Genomic DNA, 21501 nt, shown 5'->3' with positions numbered 1-21501 from the left:
TCCAGCTAATTGATTGGAGTGCTCTCATGGACAAAAAAGTCAAGCCACCATTTGTACCTACCATTAGAGGACGAGAAGATGTTAGCAATTTTGATGATGAATTTACCTCAGAAGCACCTATTCTGACTCCACCTCGAGAACCAAGGATACTTTCAGAAGAGGAGCAAGAAATGTTCAGAGATTTTGACTACATTGCTGATTGGTGTTAAATTCCTAGACACTGTGAAACCAAGCAAACTGACTCACAAGAAGACCTCTTAACAATAGCAACCCTTCATTTGCTCTCTGTGCCACCAGTAGCTTCTGAGTTTTTTGTTTAAACACATGAAGATTTCTTAAAAGACTATTCTAAAATCTTCTTGAAAGTGGCTTCTTAATGTATTTTCAACGTAAATCTGAGCACTGGAAACAGTTTCATGGAGTTTAAGTGGAATGAACATCGGCCATGAAAACCTATCACAAACGAATACTTTTGGATCAATAGTCTATTTAAAAAGAAAAGAAAAGAAAACCCACTTTTCCACAGTCCCTAGCTATGCCTTAAGTGAAAGGAAGATTAATCATTTCACTTCATTTAGCTATATTTTACAAAAAGAACAAAAGGGCTTGGGATGTTATTACTATTTACACATAGTAATTCTGTTTGAATAAGGCAAATGATTTTAATGAAATAACTGTAATACCAAAAAAAGTGCACATTTTTTGGCTTTTAAAAAAAGTGAATTGATGTCTTGTTTTGTAAATTTTCTATATTTATTAGGAAAAAAATTTTTATTGCCTTATCTTTACCAACCATGTTACAGAGCCTCATAGCTTTCCAACAGAGCTACCTGCCAAACAATTTTTTTGTTCATTAAACCATGCTGAAACAAACAGGAACAACTAAACATCAGCATTCACTTAAAATTTTAAGAATGAGGACTTCTGATTAGCCTGAACCAAGATACTGTATTACATGTATGCATTCCCAAAGTCTAGACACTTGATATGTTCAATCATACCTTCTCCAAAATCAATGAACTAATTACTCCTTTTTTGATATTCATTGTACATTTATCAACCCAGTTTATCTTGTTCTTGTGTCTACTGTAGAAGAGAACTATATCTGTTAAAACATGGGGATTATCATTGTATACATGCTGTGAACATGTATATGTGTAAGTTGTAATGTATTCTATGTTGTAGGTTTTATTATTTAATTTTACCACTTCATCACTTTGTACGGTGCCAAGCAGACGCCTCAACTCCAGCATTTACGTTAAGTGCATTTGTACATTTTAGGCCACTGGATCCAGATTTATATTGGCAGTTACTGAGGGCAAAAGCATATATTATAACAGAATGTATAAATATTTTTGATAAAACAGTCTATATTTTATAAAACTATTATAACACTAAAGCTGTACCTCAAAAGTCTCAAAAAATAATTTGATCAAATACTTTTACAACTTTTCAGAGGATCCATTTTGGCTTTTTTAATGCTGTTATAGGAAGCCGTGACTCTTCCACTTGCCTGGAGTTTTTTTGGGTTTTTTGTTGTTGTTAGTTTTTTGCACTCTTTTCCTCCTAGTCTACGACTTTACTCTTTTTCCTTAGTTCATAATAACATCTTTGATTCTGTGCTAAGCACATTAGGGTCATCATATCTCAGGAATAGCAAATTGTTAACTAACCATACTAAATTAACCATTTAACCACAGTGATCTCATGTCTTAAAATTGTTCAAATTTAAATTCTATGAGAAGCATAAAAGCACATTGATTTATAGAAGTTTATATATATTTCAGCCTTGCTAGGTATGTTGGCATGTTTTTGTGTACTCTAAGAACAATTAAAATTGTTCAGAGGTAATTCATATTTCCTTCCAAATTAATTATTACCCAGATTCCTTGGGAGAAAATCTTACAGAAACAGGGAGCAGTATGTTTTAAAGTTATTTTAAAATGCCAGTTAACTTCTTTGTTAAAGGACAGTAGAGGATCTTAGCTTATTGTCCAGCTTTAATTTACAGTGTTAACACAACATGGAGAAAAACACTAAATACTTTTGAGGTACAGTCTGCTCACCTCTTCTGGTTCTCAAATATGCATAAAAAGCAATGTCTAAAATAGGCTTTTAGCATTAAAAACTGACATAGCATTTTGTAACTACACAGTGTACAGAAATTTTTTTAAATTGAAGTCAATCACTAAAAAAATTAGAGGGCAGGGTATATCACACAATTAAAGCTGAAGAAAGCACTAATATTTTCTGTAGTTTTTAAAATATATATATATTTTAGTCAGATTTTAAAATTTTAAACTCTATAGAGTGTAAATATATTTTGCTATTACTGTATGTGTAAGTGACTGCTCAAGCACTTTGTAAGGAATTATTAGTATATTTTAGAATGGTACACTATGCATTCAAATGAAATGTGCCTTTATGTCATTCTAAGAAAAAAGTGTTTTGCAGTCATAAATTACCACAAATGCACAAATTAAAGTTTAAATAGATTATAATTTGTAACTTTGGTTTTAAGTATTATTTCCCTTTGGAAGCTTCCTGCCGGTCAAAATATGTATAGCTCTATTATAATCAAGATCTCAAAGACTAACTTTACTTAGCTTTCTTGCAAGTGCTTTTGTCCTGCTAAGGCAAAATCTGATTCAGAGCGAATTGTCCTCTTCACTGGTATAATGGGAAAAGTTTGCATTCTACTTGTATAATATCAATAGTATCTTTTATTCACTGGATATTATAGGATGCCTTCTGTGTCCTACACACTGAGGATTAAAGATGAAAAAAAAAATCAAAGTCTTAATATGAAAACAGTGTGCATTAAAATGTAAGCACCAGTAATATGTAGCATTCTCTTGTTTGAGGTTAACTTTATTTAGGACCTGACCTTTCAGAAAATAGGTAAATAAAACAGATGCTAGTCATTTTATAGTTATCTTAATCAAATATTACAGATGGAATATTTTAGAAATATAAAATGATCCATGCTATGCCTATAACACAAACTGAGGTCACAGGGGAAATTGTCATTATATGTTGACTAGGTGAAAGCTGCATTATAGTATAGATTCAAATCTAACAAAATTTTTACAGGTGTTGTTGATCTTCCCAAAGCAACTGAGGGGTGAGTATGAGAAATCAAACGGAACAAGTATCAATTGTCATAATCTTAATTAGAATTCTTATTTGCTTTCTAGCTATCTTTTGAAATCTAATGTATCTCTGAGATACTGGCCTTGTGTGTATATAACTATATACATATATAAATAGAGGTAAGTTTTTAAATAACTTCTAAGTGTCAGAAATCTTGCATGATTTCCACCTCCAAAGACACATAATTTGAGGTACTGCTTGTCTCATTAAAGGTAGAGTGGGTGTCTGGCAACCCCTCACCCCAAAACAGATACACTTGAGCATCATTCTGAATAAGCTGGGGCTTTTGCACCTAAGAATTAAGGAGTGCTCAAGCACAAAAATGAGCACTCAGAGGTTGGGATTGGAAGCTGAGTCCACAGAGTAGGCCAGAGAAGTAGGAAGCTTGAAAGCTGGTAAGTACCAGAATGGCAAGGAACTAGCTTTTGAAATGCAGCATTCAGAGAAATGAGTTTGCCAAGGATAGATTACTATAGCAACACCATTATGAGGATAACAAACCTTGCAATAGCAGTAGAATTTATGCTTTGTGTTAAAAATCCTCCAGAGGAGCCCAAGTTTTAGTTTGGCAAGTCACTCTTTTCTACCAGTAAAATCAAATGCAATTCTGAAGAAAGCTTCTCCAGAATGGGTACATAGGACTTCCACAAATTAAGATCAAGTAATATACTATTAAAGATCACTGTACACATGAGAGACAGCAAACTAACTTGAATGAGTGCTAACAAAATAGTAAATTTAGACATCTCCTCCAACAGATTGCAAATATTTGAATTCTCAGATGCAGAATAGAAAGTAGCTATGTATAAAATGTTTATGTACATTTTATCCATATTATATTAATATATATTTATCCATGTTATATTTATATATTTATACCCATATATATTTATCCATATTATATTTATATATTTATATCCATATTTATATCCATTTTATCTATATTATGTACATTTTATGTACATCCTAAAATTACCAGGATAAACGAGTGAAATTTTAAAGAAATTAACATTTTAAGAATCCAAAAATGAAAAATATAATTGATCAAATTTGAAACCATGTTGGTTAACAGCAGATGAGACAGCTGAAGAGAGAACTGGAGAACTGAACAATATATCTGAAAAATCAGTCCCAAATGAGTAAAAATAAAAAGGAGATGGAAAAATATGAAAGATGGTTGAGAGATATGGAAAATGGGGTGGAGACCCAAGAGGAAAGAATGGAAGAGGGACAGTATTTGCAGATAATTCTGCAACTTCACCAGAAATTAAAAAATATCCAGGAAGCAAAATATTCTCCATAAAGGATAAATATAAATAAATATATGCATAGAACCATTGTAATGAAACTGTAGACCAACAAGATAACATCTTGAAACTACCCAGACAGAAAGGACCAAATTAGCTATAGAGGAAAGACTAACAGCTGACTTATCAATAGTAACAAAGTTGTGCAATATTCTCTTTATAGAGTATTGGGAAACACAATGTTAGCCTGAAGTTATGTAGAAAATGAAATTAGTTTAAGAGCAAATGAAAATTGCTTTAAAAATAAAGGAGGGTTTTCTCTCAAGGGTCCCACTCTAAAGGAAGCACTTCAAAAAGGAGGAAGATCTAAGAATGATAGATCTAAGACCCAAAAAGCCTTGTGAAAAAAATGGTAAACACTTAGGTAAGTGAAAATAAACACAACACAATAGAACAGATGACTTGTTTGTTTTAAGTCAACAAATTCCAGACAGCAGTAGTAAGACAGTTGAGACAGGGAAGATCAGAGCTGAAATATTCTGTTGTATTTGTGTCAAGGTATTCATTAACTTTAGTTAAATGTACATCATTAAATGTCCAGGATATTCATAAAAAGAATAAATTTCAAATCAAGAGATAAAAAAGTAGAAATAAATTCAAATATATCAATAATCACAATAAATGTAAATGGAACAAACTGGTTAAAAGTAAGGTAACTTACTTTTTAAAAAACATAGCTTTATAATATTAAGATACATCTGAAATATAAGTATATAGAAAAGTTGAAAGTAAAAGTATGAGGGGAAAAAACACAGTGTGAAAACAAATCAAATTAAAGCTATGGTAGTTCTACTTAATATCAAAACCAATTTTAGACCCATCATGAAGAAATATCACCAAGATATTATACCAAGAGTAGAGTGTTTCTACATAATGATAAAAGATTCAGTTCACCAAAAAGTTATATTAATTCTAACCATGTATATGTATTTACTAAAATAGTCCCTAAATACAGACTAAAGCAGAAATTGATAATGCTACTAAAAAATACTTAATATATACCCATCAGGTTGGAAGATTTCAACTTGCATTATTGGACAATAGACTTCTAAAGAGGAAAGATACAGAATGTTTGAACAAAACAGTAATCTTGATCCAATGGATATTTACAGAATTCTGCATCCAGCAGTTAAGAGATTCCACATTCTTTTCAAGAATACATGAAACATTTATAAAAACAGCCATAAAACAAATCATAGAAAATACAAAATATAGTAATACCAATTATGTTTCTTATTGATTAGAACAAATTGATTTTAAAAGATAAATAGGTTGGAAAAAAAATGTTAAAATACCCTTTAATGGCTCAGAGAAAGAGAACAGTGGCAGTCATTAAATGCAGCAAAAACAATTCTTGCATGGAAACTTTGTAAACTAAATGCTTTTTAGGAAAAGGAAGGTTAAGAATTTATCAAACTATTCATCTTAAGTCATAAAAAGAACAGAATAACTGAAAGTAACAATAGAAAAAACAGTATATAGAAGCAAAACGCTTATTCCTTGAAAATTTTAACGAAATACACATAGTTCTGAAAAGTGAAAAATGAGAGTAGGTATAAATGCTATTATAAATGAACAAGCAAAGACTTTTGTGAGTGAAAAAACACTATGAACAAATGCAAATAATATGAAAAAAATAGACATACCTGAAAAATTAAAAAAAAAAAAAATAAATCTAGGAAGAAGAGTGAATAATCTCATCACTTAAAGACATAAAAGCAGAAATTAAAAGTCCACAAAGAGTACACAGGATCCAGATTGTTTTACAAGAAAATTCTTCCAAACTTTCAAGGAAGAAATTATTTCAAGCTTATAGAAATTTGAGATAGTGGAAAAAAGTTATAGTTCCTAACTCATTCAGTGAAGTCATTATAAGCTAGAAAACCAAATATACAAAGAAAGTATGTTACTGCCTAATTTCATTCAAGAATACTTGTAAAAGAATACTAAAACAAAATACTACCAGATCAGACTCAGCGATACATAAAAATGACACTATAAATGGGTTTATGCTCATAATGAAAGGTTGGCTTGATACTAGAACATCTGTGATTGTCATTTGCCATATTAACAGACTAAAGGAGAAAAAATAATAGATTTAGAAAAAGCTAATCACATTTCTGCTTTTAAGGGGGGGTTGGGTGATCCTTAAACTGATAAATAGTATCTGTATTAAAACAACAACAGCAAAACTAAAATCAATGCTGTCATTCCATATGAGGAAACACTGAAGGTATCCCCTTTAAAATTGAGAAATAGGACCAAAATGCCTGTCATCACTATTACTGTTTGACATTGAACTTTGCTATTCTTAGAAATATAGTGATTAAAAGAAGGAAGAAAATGGTTACTTGCAGATGAGTTGATTGTCTACCTGGAAAACTCAGAAGACTACAATTTAATGACAATGATAGTTTACCCCAAGATGCTTGTTTTAAGATGAAAATACAGAAGCCAGTAATGTGTATACACCATCATCAAAGCAATTGAATGCATAATATTTTTAAGGGCAATGTCTTCTATATAGGAACAAACTAAGTTACATAGAAATAAATCTAACAAAAGATGTGCAAGACGTGTAAAAAATAAATTCTTTGCTGGGAGACATTAAAGAAGAACCTATATTATGATGTGATGTCAGTTCTCGAAATGATCTGCAGGTTAAGTGCACTTCCAATTAGAATCCCAACAATTTTTCGTGACCTTCATAAGCTCTTTCTAAAATTTATGTAGAAGAGCCAAAAGTAAAGGATAGTTAAATTTCTGAAGAACAGAAAAGAGGGGATTTACCCCACCAGATATTAAGAGTTATAAAGGTGTAGGAATTCATGAAATATTGATACATATTACAAATTTAACAGTAGAGAGTCAAGAAAAGACCCACACATATCTGAAATTTTGATATGTAAAAAGAAACAGTATAATAAGTGGAGGGGAAAAAACGCTTCCTGAACAGAAATAGGAAAATTGTCCATCCGTGTGGAAAGGGAAAAATAAATTGTTTCTTTGTCATACCATATGTAAATATTTCAAATGAATTAAAACATAAATGTCAGAAGTAAAACTTCAAAACATTAAGAATATATACATAGGAAAAGAGCACAAAAATATAAGTAAAACTGGTGAATTTATCAAATTAGGAACTTTCTTTTTACAAAAAGACATCAAAAAGTGAAAGACAAGGCACACAGAGTGAAAGTTTATTTATATCACACATAACAGGAAAAAAATTATAGCTAATATATTAAAAATTCCTAAGGCTTCCAGAAGGAAATAATAGAAAAGCTCAAAAGATATGAACAGGCATTTCACATGGGCAGTAAACATGCCCAATCTAAATAGGAATCAGAAACTACAAATGAAGACAGTTGTACAGTTGCACACATACAACTGGCAAAAATTTTAAATTCTGACAGGTGGTAGAGATGGAATGGAACAATGAGATTCCATATAAATTGCTGTGGGGAGTGTAAAGAAATATAGCCACTTGGGAAAAACAATTTGGAATTATCTTTTAATTTGGGCATTTACATACTCTGGTACCTAGCAATTCCACCTAAGTACCATATCCTAAAGGAATTCTTTGTATGTATGTACAAGAATCATGAACAAGAATGTTCATAGCATTGTTTGTAATACCAAAAACTGAAAACAACACAAATGCTCATTAATGGAAGAGGATGCCTTAATAAAATGTTTTATATTTTATAATATACGTGGTATATGTTTAAGCTATGGAATATTATAGAGCAATGAAAATTAAGCAGTTATAGAGAACAATATGAAACAAACTATGAAAGAAGCTAAAAGAAGAAACTATGTGCAGCATATTTTAAAAGTTAAACACTAAGCCAAACCAAACATAAAGGTGATAAAACGTTTTTGTCTTTTTTAAGCAGGGAAATGCCAAAAATTAAAATAGTGATATCTGGTAGGGAGGCAGAAGAATATGGTCGTGGTAGGTAGAAGTTGTCAGTATTTTAGGTCTTCATCTTGGTCAGTCTTCAATATGTTAAGAACAAGTAATATACCCTTCGCTTCCCCCCTTGAGTCCTCACTGTTCTCCTTTTCCAGTTTTTATTCCCATATCCATCATAATCACTCACAAATATCCTCAGCTCTCTGCTGCTCTTTTGCTTTTTGTACAAATCAGTTATTTTTTTCACAGTGTGTACCAGCTATAGGCACACGTTTGCTGTTTGTGTCTTCCAACCGCAAGTTAATTTTTTTTAGCTTCCTTGAAGTCTTATAACAAACTTAGCTCATCACATGGGACACTGAATCATTTGATTTTTCCATTTTTAAATTTCTTTTTATTGAGATAAAATTGACATATTGTGTAAGTTTAAGTGTGCAGTGTTTTGATTTGATACTTGTATATTGCAATATGATTACCACTGTAGCACTAGCAAATACCTCGCACCCTACAAATCCCTTTAAGGGCCATCTTTGTTGTTCCAAATGACCAGATTTCCTTCTTTCTCATGGCTGAGTAATACTCTACTGTATATATATAAATATATATACACATAATCTACTGTATATATGTAAATATATATATACACTACATCTTCATTCATTCATTGATGGATACTTAAGATTATTTTCATATCTTGACCATTGTGAGTAATGTAATAAACAATGAGTGCACATATCTCTTTGATACCCTGTTTTCGTTTCCATTGGCTATAAACTTAAGTGACGAAAATCCAATCAAGTTCAGGATATAATTAGCTTTATTAATCAATTCACGAATCAGGCAACATTCACTCAAGTAGAGGGGAGCAACAAAGAGGTGCAGAAAAGGAGAAGTTTACAAAGGCAGAACAAGAAAGTCCCAAACAGAAAAAAAGGATTATTTTGTGTGAGGTCCCCTTCCTTTGAGGAAAATCAGATCTTATTTGGTGGATTACCTCATCATTTTTTGGGAGATGGAGGGGGCCCCTGAGACAGATGAGCTTATTGGTGCTGACCAGAAAATTCCTGACTTGTTGATAAGACTACAATTCTGAAGGAGATTGAAACTGTAATTAGGGTAGGTATTAAGCTCCAATTTGATGACCTGACCTAGCATTAAGCATCTTCATTTGGGGCATATGTTTTTCTTTTCAACAGTACCCAGGAATAGAATTGTTAGATCATATGGTATTTCCATTTTTAATTTTTTGAGGAACTTCCACATTCCCATGATGGCTGAACCAATTTACATCCCCACCAACAGTATACAAGGGCTCCCGTTTCTCCACATCCTTGCCAACATTTGTTACCTTCTGTCTTGAAGCCATTCTAGGTGTGAGTGGTATCTCATTGTGGTTTTGATATGTATTTGCCTGGATAGTGATGTTGAGCATCTTTTCACATGTCTGTTGGCCATGTGTTGTCTTTAGAAAAATGTCTATTTGGTTACTCCACCCATTTTTAGTTGACTAATACATGGTTTATATATAAATATATCTAATGCTTATATTAGATATAAATCTAATATATCTACCATATATCTAATATATGGTTTGCAAATATTTCCTCTCATTCTATGGGTTACCTTTTTATTTCTTTTGCTTCACAGAAACTTTAGTTTGACGTAGGCCCACTTGTTGATTTTTCTTTTGTTGCTTGTGCTTTAAGATCATATCTAAAAGGGTGCCTGGGTGGCTCAGTGGGTTAAGCCGCTGCCTTCGGCTCAGGTCATGATCTCAGGGTCCTGGGATCGAGTCCCGCATCAGGCTCTCTGCTCAGCGGGGAGCCTGCTTCCCTCTCTCTCTCTCTGCCTGCCTCTCTGTCTTCTTGTGATCTCTGTCAAATAAACAAAATCTTAAAAAAAAAATCATATCTAAAAAATAATTGCCCAGAGACCAATGTCAAGGAGGTTTTTCCCTACATTGTCTTTCAGAAGTTTTGCAGTATCAGGTCTTGTGTTTTTAGTCTTTAATGTATTTCAAGTCAATTTTTGGGAATGGTGTAGGATAAGGGCCCAATTTCACTTTTTTGCATGTTGTTTTCTAATTTTCTTAATACCATTTATTGAAGAGGCTCTCCCTATTTAGTTCTTGGCGCCCTTGTCAAATATTAGTTGATCACAGTGCAGACTCTCCATTCTGTTCCATTGGTCTTTGTAGTGTTTGTTTTTCATGCTAGTACCATACTATTTTAATTATTATAGCTCTGTAGTAGTATACAGTTGACCCTTGAACAACACCAATTTGAACTGTGTGAGTACACGTAATATGCAGATTTTTTTCAATAAACACAGAACAGTACTATAAATATTTTCTCTTACGATTTTCTTAATATTTTCTTTTTTATTATAAGAATATACTATATAATACAACATACAAAATATATGTTAATCAACTATTTATGTTATTGTTAAGGCTTCCAGCCAACAGTAAGTTATTAGTAGTTTTGGGGAAGTCAAAAGTTCTGTGTGGATTTTTGACAGCACGGGTCAGCACCCCTAACCCTGCATGGTTCAAGGGTCAACTATAGTTTAAGATCAGGAAGTGTGACACCTCTGGTTTTGTTCTTCCTCAAGATTACTTTGAACTTTTGGGGTCTTTTGTGGTTCTATACAAATTTTAGGATTGTTCTTTTTCCTTTCCTTTTCCTTTTCCTTTTCCTTTCCCAATGTAGGCTCGATACTCAGTGTGGGGGTTGCACAACCTGGAGATGGAGAGTTGCGTGCTCTACTGACTGAACCAGCTCTGTGTCCCAAGATAGTTATTTCTATTTCTGTGAAATATGCCATTGGAAATTGGTAGGGATTGCATTGAACCTGTAGATGGCTTTAGGTAATGTAGATATTTTAACATCAATAATTGTTTCAATCCATGAACACAGGATATCTTTTCTTTTTTTATAATTTATTTTTTATGTTCAGTTAGCCACTGTATAGTACATCATTAGGTTTTGATGTGTTCAGTGATTCATTAGTAATGTATAACACCCAGTGCTCATCACAGCAAGTGCCCTCCTCAATACCCATCACCCTGTTACCCCCTCCCCCTCCCCCTCCCTTCTGAAGCCCTCAGAATGTTTACCAGAGTCCATCTCCCTCTCTGATTTCTGCCCCTTATGTCTTCCTCACTTTCTTTCACCAAAGTCTTACAGTTTTCATCGCAAAGATTTTTCACTTCCTTTGTTAAATTTGTTCCTAAATAGCTTATTCTTGAGGCTATTGTGAATGGGATGTTTTTATTTATTTCAGGTCTTTTGATATTAATGTAAAGAAATGCAACTGATTTCTGCATGTTGATTTTATATCCTGCAACCTTACTGAATTCATTGACTAGTTTCAACAGTTTTTTGGTTGAGTCTTTAGCATTTTCTTAACCCACTGAGCCACCCAGGCGCCCTAGTCTTTAGCATTTTCTTTATATAAGATCCTATTCTTTGCAAGTAACAGTTTTACTTATTCCTTTCCAATTTGGATGCCTTTTTTATTTCTTGCCTGATGTTTTTCTCATTCTAATTTTGATTGCTTGCTAATGTTATTGTAGCCCTATTTCTTTATACATGGGAGAAAAATACTCTCTCTGTGTCAACGGAGTCAATTTGTCCTCCAGCGTTGGAACACATTGCTGTTTTTTAAGTTGAGTGTAGGTTTAAGTAATGGGCTTGCATTTAGGAACTAAATACCTTATTGCCTTATTAAGGCAAATCTGTGCTATTGTGCCTGAAATAGTTAAGAATTAATTGTTAACAAAAGAATTGGATTTCTGTGGAAATAGCACTACTTTTACCTTTTATAAATTTGAAATTATATTTAAAAATTGATCCCATTAATTTTTCTCTGATCACCAAACTGCTTATAAACCTCATTGACTTCTAGGGATTTCCAGCAGTCTAAATACTATAAGAGAGAGGTGTGGCTATATTTCTCATCCACAATCCTGGACTCCTCAAATCCAGGGCTCTTTAAGATAAAGTAAGTAAATTACAGTCTGATTTCTAAGGGACCCTTGTGCCTCCTTGGTACCTGCTCTTTACACACTGATGCTACTGCTTGACTACATCCTTGAGTTTGTCATAGTCTAATTAGGATGAGTAGAAAACTAAACCATCCAGTACTGTGAACATTGACATATTATGAAGTTACCAGAGATTCACAGTGTGGTCCTTAGCTCTGTAGGTTCAGAGATATTTATCAGCTTACAAAATGATTGGACTCTGAATTAGAATATAGGTTCTACTACTTTGTGTAACAGAGAAAAGAGCAATGACTTGAATAAAGGAAAGGTTAGTGTGGCTGCACTTAACTGCAAGGTAATTCTTTTGACTCAGACTCAGTTTATTGCTCTGTGGTTTCCAGGTGCTCTAGGCTGCATGGCTTGCAGCACATTTCCATTCCAGTCAGTAGAAGGAAGGAAAGGGAAGGGGAGCACACTTTTTTCCTTTACTGGGATGACTCAGAAGTTGCTTATATCACTTTCACTCTTGTTCCATTGGCCTAATATTAGCTGCAAGAATGACTGACAGATAATTTTTAGCTGATGCACATATATGCATGTGTTCTGTTACTTTCTAAGGAAGAAAGGTGTGCTAAGTACAATATCTGTTCATTCTCTGCATAACCACTGTACATTCTTCTGGTTTCTAGATGCTCATGTACCCCAGGGCTCTTCTCAGCCCCTTCTCTTTTTTGTCTATCTAGCCCCTAGTCCCAAGACTTAGAATACAATTCCTATAGGTGTCACTAATTCAGAAATCGCATTTCTAGTCTCAATTCTAGGAAATTTAGGGGACGTATGTCCAGTTGCCTATGTGACTTCTCCACATTTACACATGAATGGCCTGGAAGACAGATCAAATTTAAGATGGTTAATGCAGAGTATTGACTCCCCCTCCCACTTTTGCTCTATTATCACTCTAGTTCAAGCTGTTACCATCTTGCCCCTCAGCTTTTACTTTGTCTACCTGTAGTCTACTGCCCTGTACAGCAGAGTTCTCTTTTAAAAATGCAGAGCCTCGGGGCGCCTGGGTGGCTCAGTGGGTTAAGGCCTCTGCCTTCGGCTCGGGTCATGATCCCAGGGTCCTGGGATCGAGCCCCACATCGGGCTCTCTGCTCGGTGGGGAGCCTGCTTCCTCCTCTCTCTCTCTGCCTCTGCTTACTTGTGATCTCTGTCAAATAAATAAATAAAATCTTTTAAAAAAAATGCAGAGCCTCTACTGATTTCTCACCTTGGGCCTTTACAATGCATGATGTGGTCCAAACTCACTCTCAATCTTGTCTCATTCAAGTCTGGCCCTTTCACTCCCCTCCTGCCAAAATGACTTCCTTTTTAGGCTGTAAACACACTGAGATCTTTCTTACCTTAGGGCCTTTTCCCTAACTGTTCTCTGTTCCTGAAATGCTATTTCTCCTAATTCTTGCATGGCTGTATTTTGACAGATTTCATCTCAAATATCAGCTTTCAGATTGATAAGGGCTCCAATTTATTACTCTGAAAATATATTACTAAAAGAATCAAGAATCCATCTGTCCTTCCTGTACCATTTTATACTTCAGGGTAACCAAATAGTTGATATGGGGAGAGGTTTTTTATGTTTTTTGTTTGTTGTTGTTGTTTTCTGATAGAAGAGTCATAGCTAATAAATGAAACAAATTCAGGATTAGGAAATTGTTTTTTTGCAACTTCTATTGAAATATGAATCTTAGCAACACTGTATGAACTTTGGTCCTAATTTGGGAAAAATATAATTTGAAACCAAATGAGGAGCCATGAGACTGCATATCACATGATAACTGTGGCTATGTGGGGTTTTGGTGGGGGTGGTTTAAGTAAACTCTACTCCCAACATGAACCTAGAGACCAAGAATCACACATTCCACTGACTGAATCAGCCAGACATCTCAAGGTTTTATATATTTTTTTAAATTTCCTATCAGTAGATACTGAACTCTTTATGAATGAAATGATAAGGTTTCTGGGATTTGCTTTAAGATACTTTTGCAAAAAAAAAAAAAAAGGCAAGAGAGCAGATAAAAATTGTGTAATGTTACTAATTAAGCTAGGTGATGGGTAGCAGAGGAATATTACAATATTCCCTCTGTTTTGAATATGTTTGAAAGTTTTCATAATAAAAAGCTTTTAAAAACATCTCAAAGTGTCTTTTTTCTATCACTTATTTAAAAGTAACTACATATTAATTACTATCATATTTTAGTTCTTTGTACTCATAATCAATTTTTTCTCATTTATTTATGTATTTTTACTCTGTCTAGAATGAGAGCACAGGCCTTACCTTGTTCAACACTATATCCCCAGCATGCAAAATACTTATAGATACTGTTGGTTGGTGTATAGTATTTGCTGAACGAATGAGATAATGTGGAACTGAAAAAGGTAATTTTAGATCAACTAAAACAGAATCATTTTATACAACATCTAGTTGTCATATACTGCTTGCTATCTTAAATTATGATAATGAAAAAAGCCTGACCTGGGAAAAATCCAAGTAAGTTAAGGGAGGATTGAGGGATATTTATCAGGCATCTCTTATTTTAGTGAAGGAGTGAGGTTTGAGTTTGTTTGATGCTATTGTAAAGTGTATATTTTGGAGTTATTTAATGTTGCTTTAGTTATTTAAGGTGAAAATGTTAAATGTTATCCTTATCCCTAAAATAAGAATATTCAATCATGGCCTTTTAAAAGTTGTCATTTGAGGATGATACTCCATCTTGAAGACCTTTGAAATGATGCCTGTGAAGAAAAGAGCAGTCTGAATTACAGTGGGCATGACTATCTTAAACTGGAAGTTATTTCTAGCTTAGTTAACTAGTAACACCTTAGATAAATTAAAAGTAAAACAGAATATATATGTATTCTGTAATTAGTTTTGTAATTATCCACGTTGAGATGTCAAATCTAGAGCACAGGAAGGGAACTGTGCTGGAGATGTGAGGGTCACTGGATGGTAGCTAAAATCACAGGAGTAGATGAGATCATCCAAGTTCGTGTAGATAAAAGACCCAATCCAGGACAAAAGGGATGAGTAGAAGAGGAACACTCCACAGGGACTTAAAAATAGTAGCCAGAGGTAGGAAGGCAATGAAAAGTATAAAGTACTATCATAGAAGCCAAGGGAAAGAGAATTTCAAAGAGGAGAAAATGGACAATAATATCAAATATGAATCAGTTAAGATGTGGTCTAAGGCATCTCCACCTGCTTTAGCAATATAGATATTATCGAGACCATGATGAGAGTAGTTCTACTGATGTGTCCAGGGCTGAAATTGGCCAGAAATGTTTTATGGTGGGGATGGGAAGGAATATCTTAAGAAGTTTGGCTATGAAGGGTAAGAAAGTACCAGTGATTGAGAAGATTAGGACACAGAAATGATTACAATGTGTTCATATGTGGATAGGAAGGAGCCAGTGAAGAGGGTTGCCAACATGCTTGTAACTCCCACAGGATCCATGCAGTCTGGACCTCCAGGGTTCATAATGTCCATCTTCTCTCATCCCAGAGATGGAACCACAACCAAGAACCTTAAATGCTAATCATTTTCCAGATTTTGTTAAAGAAGAACATTAATCTTTTTCTGATCACACTTGCCCCATATAGAATTAATCAAATCCTCATTTGTGGCCCCCACCATAACCTGCAAAGACTCTTCATACTTTGTTGCATTTATTTGTTTTAAAAGATATTTATTTATTTATTTATTTATTTATTTATTTATTTATTTAGAAAGTTCTCATGAGTGAGGGGAGGGAGAAGGGTAAGAGAGAGAATCACAAGCAGACTCCATGCTGTGTGCAGAGCCCACCTCAGGGCTTAATCTTACAACCATGAGATCACAACCTGAGCCTAAATCAAGAGTCAGACACTTAACAAACTGAGCCACCCAAGCGCCCCATTGCATTTATTTATTTATATATCTCTTTTCTCCAAACACATTTATTCATCTTACATGAATACATCTTACACATGCCAAGGGAACAGCTCTGTGGCTAACACCATAGGAGTTTAAAAAAAATAGTAATGAAGTATGGTTAATGCAGTGTGATCATACAGGATCTTCATAGCAATCCTGTGAAAAAGCTCTAAAGTATTCTTCTATTTGAAAAAGAGACCAGCGGCTTGGGAGAGTTAACTTGTGCAAAGCACACATTCAGTTGAGAGAGATAGCACTCAAACCCCATCTCCTAGCAAGATCCATGCACTTATGCTCTCCATACTTAATGAGCAAGTGAATGAATGGGAAGAAGGGAATTCAAAAGGAACAAATCCCCAAAAGTGAACCCTCACACCTGACATAACACATACTCAGAGGGTCTGATTGTTCAATAAATACTTTTTGTTTGGGGGAAAAAGGGGACAATTATAAAACTGCAATTAAGTGTAAACTTCTAGACTGTCAACCACTAGAGTTCCCTTATTTTTCCTTTCTAGAAAACAAAAAGGACTCACATCTATGCTCTCTCTTTATTCATCTGCGAACACACTGGTCTGAGAACTTATTAGTACTAAAAAGATGAATTTTTCATGGGAAAGGAAGATGCCTTTTTTTTTTTTTTTAATGAGAGCCTCCAGTGACCACACAAACCCATTTGTCCACTCCTACTCCAAACATAAAGAGCCACCAAGAGCCTGTACTATGTGCTGGCCTACCTGCCAAATAGCCTCTGAAAAGAAAAACTCATGGTCCCCAAGAACACTGCCTGCTGGATATGTAAGCTGCCCCATGTCTGAAATAATCCGGGATTGTTTCTGGGAATGTTAGGACCTGAAATTTCCTCCAGTCATGGACTTATAACATTATATCACCATTCTGTCCCAGAATACAGACTACTAGAGTCAGGACATCAGGTATGAAATCACTCATTGGAATCTTCTAGTAGAGGAAGCATAGAGAGTGACAAATAAGAGTGTATGTCCTGGGCTGGTTACCGTGTCCCTCAGTTTTCTCATCTGTAAGATGGAAGTTGTGCTAGTTCTTGCTCAGTGAGCTGCATTGGAACTTCCATGACAGTAACACTCTTGAATGGCGTTGGCTCCCCTACTTCCTAAGACTTGCAAAAAACAAAACTCTTTCCAGAAAGAATTTAGTTTCAGCTATTCAGTGGCTGAGAGGATCACTGGGAAGACCAAGGAAATGGACTCCAGACTTAACTAGGAAGAATAGCCACAGCCCCGGGGCTGGACCAAGGACTTGCTGCTCCTGCCACAACGTTGGCCATTGTTCAGAGAATCTGGTAGCTGTTTGTCCTACACAATAGACACCAACACAATGGATGTCATGTGTTCTCCCCCACTGGACTCCTTTGTGAATTCAAGTAGCATGTGGGTGCATCTGATAGGTAAGAACTTATAACCAAAATTTTAGCTTCAAAGAAATCTGGTATTTGGGATTTTTTTCTTTTTTTTGGAGGGGTGTATTTTTTGCTTCTAGCCTTCTGTTCAAGAAAGAAGAAAGTTAAATGTTGGAAAAGTGAATCCATACTAGTTGCCATAAAGTGTTAGTGATTACTATCATCTAGTTCAACTCACCTTAAAAATGGGAAAATTCAGGAGGAGTCAAGATGGCGGAGAATTAGCAGGCTGAGATGATATCAGGTAGCAAGAGATCAGTTGGATAGTTTATCAAACCATTCTGAACACCTACAATTCCAACAGGAGATCGAAGAGAAGAAGAGCAGCAATTCTAGAAACAGAAAATCAACGACTTTCTGAAAGGTAGGACCTGTGGAGAAGAGAATCCAAAGTGACAGGAGGATAGACTGCAGGGTCAGGGGACAGTTCCCAGCAAGCGGTGGAGCAACGGAGCAAAAAATCAGAACTTTTAAAAGTCTGCTCCACAGAGACATCACTCCAGAGGCTAAGCCAGGGTGAAGCCCGCACAGGGACAGTGTGGTCTCAGGTCCCACAGGGTCACAGAAGTATCGGGGGTGTCTGAGTGTCACAGAGCTTGCAGGTTAGAGCGGGGAAGCCAGCTTCAGAGACAGAGCTGAGGAGTGAGCTCTCAACTTGGGGTTACCTTAAACTGTAATCCATGGCACAGTCAGGCCACTGTTCTGTGAGCAGAGACCCCACAAGATCCGGGGAGGACTCCCCTCCCGGAAGAGTGCAAGGATCTGCTGGGTTAGGAGACTCTAGGCAGGGCTGTGTGCCAGAGACAGAGATGCTTGGTCACAGGCTGGGTGAGCTCAGAGCACAGCCAGAGCCCAGGGAGACGGGAGTGATTGAGTGCTTTTCTCTGAGGGTTCACCGAGGAGTGGGGCCCTGAGCTCTTGGCTCCTCTGGGACAGAGATTGGGAGGCCGCCATTTTCATTCACGTCCTCTAGAGCTCTATGGAAAGCGTTCAGGGAACAAAAGCTCCCAAAAGTGAATCCAAGGGGATTACTTAGTCCGGCCCCTGGTAAGGCAGTGCAATTCTGCCTCAGGTAAAGACACCTGAGAATCACTACAATAAGCCCCTCCCCCAGAAGATCAGCAAGAAATCCAGCCAAGACCAAGTTCACTTACCAAGGAGAGCAGCGGAATTCCAGAGGAGGAGAAAGCAAAGCATGGAATTCATGGCTTTCTCCCCATGACTCTTTAGTCTTGCAAAGTTAATTTTTTTTAATTTTTTTCTTATGCTAATTTTTTTAACTTTTACTCCTTCCTCTTTGAATGGTTTTTTTTTTTTTTTTTAGATTTTATTTATTTATTTGACAGAGAGATCACAAGTAGATGGAGAGGCAGAGAGAGAGAGAGAGAGAGAAGCAGGTTCCCTGCTGAGCAGAGAGCCTGATGCGGGACTCGATCCCAGGACCCTGAGATATGACCTGAGACGAAGGCAGCGGCTTAACCCACTGAGCCACCCAGGCGCCCCTCTTTGAATGGTTTTTAACTAGTTTATCTTAACAATACCTTTCATTAAAAAATATCTGTTTTGAAACTTCATTATTATAGTCCTATTTCATCCTTCATTATACCTAACTTTATTTTTTGTATACACATAGGGTTTTTTCTTCTTAAAAAATTCGGAATACTGGGGACACCTGGGTGGCTCAGTGGGTTAAGCAGCTGCCTTCGGCTCAGGTCGTGATCCCGGCATCCTGGGATCGAGTCCCGCATCGGGCTCCTTTCTCATCAGGGAGCCTGCTTCTCCCTCTGCCTCTGCCTGCCATTCTGTCTGCCTGTGCTTGCTCTCTCTCTCTCTCTCTCTCTCTCTCTCTGACAAATAAATAAATAAAATCTTAAAAAAAAAATTTGGAATACAACTTCTTCTAATAGATCAAAATAAACCCTAAATCTAGCACAGGGCTTTCTTCTAGTCTCCAGCCTGAGCAAATTCCCTCCACTTTCTTTTTCTTTATTCTCCCAACCAACTTAACTTATCAACTCCTTTTTTAGAAATTTTTAAAAAATATTTTTCATCTTTTTTTTTTTAGATTTTTTTTTTTTAATTTGACAGAAATCAGAAGTAGGCAGAGAGGCAGGCAGAGAGAGAGGAGGAAGCAGTCTCCCCGCTGAGCATAGAGTCTGATGCGGGGCTCGATCCCAGGACCCTGGGATCATGACCTGAGCCGAAGGCAGAGGCTTTAACCCACTGAGCCACCCAGGTGCCCCAATATTTTTCATCTTTATAATCTTATTCCATCCCTTCATCGTGTTTACCCTTATTGTGTGTGTGTATGTGTGTGTGTGTGTGTATTTTCATTCTTTAAAATTTGGGGAGGGAGTTTCTTCTAAGAGACCAAAATACTCCCAAAATTAAGTGGGTGACTCTCTTCTATTCACTAGTCTAATATATATATTTTCTTTTTTATATTTTTTTTCTTCATTTTTTCTTAACTCCTTTCTCCTTGCTTTCTTTCCCCTACAATTTGGAGTCTCTTCTGATTTGGTTAAAGCACATTTTCTTGGGGTCTTTGCCACCCTTTTAGTATTTTATTCACTCCTTCATATATTCTTATCTGGATAAAATGACAAGGTGGAAAAACTCACCACAAAAACAAAACAAAACAAAACAAAAACAAACAAGAGGCAGTACCAAAGGCTAGGGACCTAATCAATAAGGACATTGGCAATATGTTAGATCTAGAGTTCAGAATGATGATGCTCAAGGTGCTAGCTGGGCTTGAAAAAGGCATGGAAGATATTAGAGAAACCCTGTCTGGAGAAATAAAAGCTCTTTCTGGAGAAATAAAAGAACTAAAATCTAACCAAGTTGAAATTTAAAAAACGCTATTAATGAGGTGCAATAAAAAATGGAGGCTCTTACTGCTAGGATAAATGAGGCAGAAGAGAGAATTAGTGATATAGAATACCAAATGACAGAGAATAGAGAAGCTGAGCAAAAGAGAGAAAAACAACTACTGGACCACGAGGGGAGAATTGGAGAGATAAGTGATACCATAAGACAAAACAACATTAGAATAATTGGGATTCCAGAAGAAGAAGAAAGAGAGAGGGGAGCAGATAGGTATATTGGAGAGAATTATTGTAGGGAATTTCCCTAATATGGCAAGGGAACAAGCATCAAATTCAGGAGAGGCAGAGAAACCCCCTCAAAATCAATAAGAATAGATCCACACCCTGTCATCTAATAGTAAAATTTACAAGTCTCAGTGACAAAGAGAAAAACCTGAAAGCAGCCCAGGACAAGAAGTCTGTAACACACAATGGTGAAAATATTAGATTGGCAGCAGACTTATCCACAGAGACCTGGCAGGCCAGAAAGAACTGGCATGATATATTCAGAACATTAAATGAGAAAAACATGCAGCCAAGAATACTATATCCAGCTAGGCTATCATTGAGAATAGAAGGAGAGATAAAAAGTTTCCAGGACAAACAAACACTAAAAGAATTTGTAAACACCAAACCAGCTCTACAGAAAATACTGAAAGGGGTCCTCTAAGCAAAGAGAGAGCCTAAAAGTAGTAGACCAGAAAGGAACAGAGACAATATACAGTAATAGTCACAGGCAAGACAATGGCACTAAATTCATATCTCTCAATAGTTACCCTGAATGTAAGAGCTAAATGCCCCAATCAAAAGACACAGGGTGGGGCACCTGGGTGGCTCAGTGGGTTAAAGCCTCTGCCT

The 21501-nt window shown here is 35.7% G+C and overlaps 1 protein-coding gene across 1 annotated transcript in view; it reads left to right on the top strand.

The window, feature by feature from the left end:
- PKN2 (protein kinase N2) overlaps positions 1–2501 on the top strand; it is a 133441-nt gene extending 130940 nt beyond the window's left edge. Inside the window, exon 22 of the mRNA XM_047724775.1 lies at positions 6–2501. Coding sequence (XP_047580731.1) covers positions 6–209 — 204 coding nt within the window. The 3' untranslated portion in view covers positions 210–2501. The remainder of the gene's footprint in view (positions 1–5) is intronic.
- Positions 2502–21501: the final 19000 nt, after the last annotated feature.

The sequence above is a fragment of the Lutra lutra genome, chromosome 4 (genome assembly GCF_902655055.1).
Source record: "Lutra lutra chromosome 4, mLutLut1.2, whole genome shotgun sequence".
In the NCBI taxonomy this organism is placed as follows: Eukaryota; Metazoa; Chordata; class Mammalia; order Carnivora; family Mustelidae; genus Lutra; species Lutra lutra.
The sequence above is the reverse complement of the archived record's forward strand: the minus strand, read 5'-3'. Positions and strand labels throughout refer to the sequence as shown.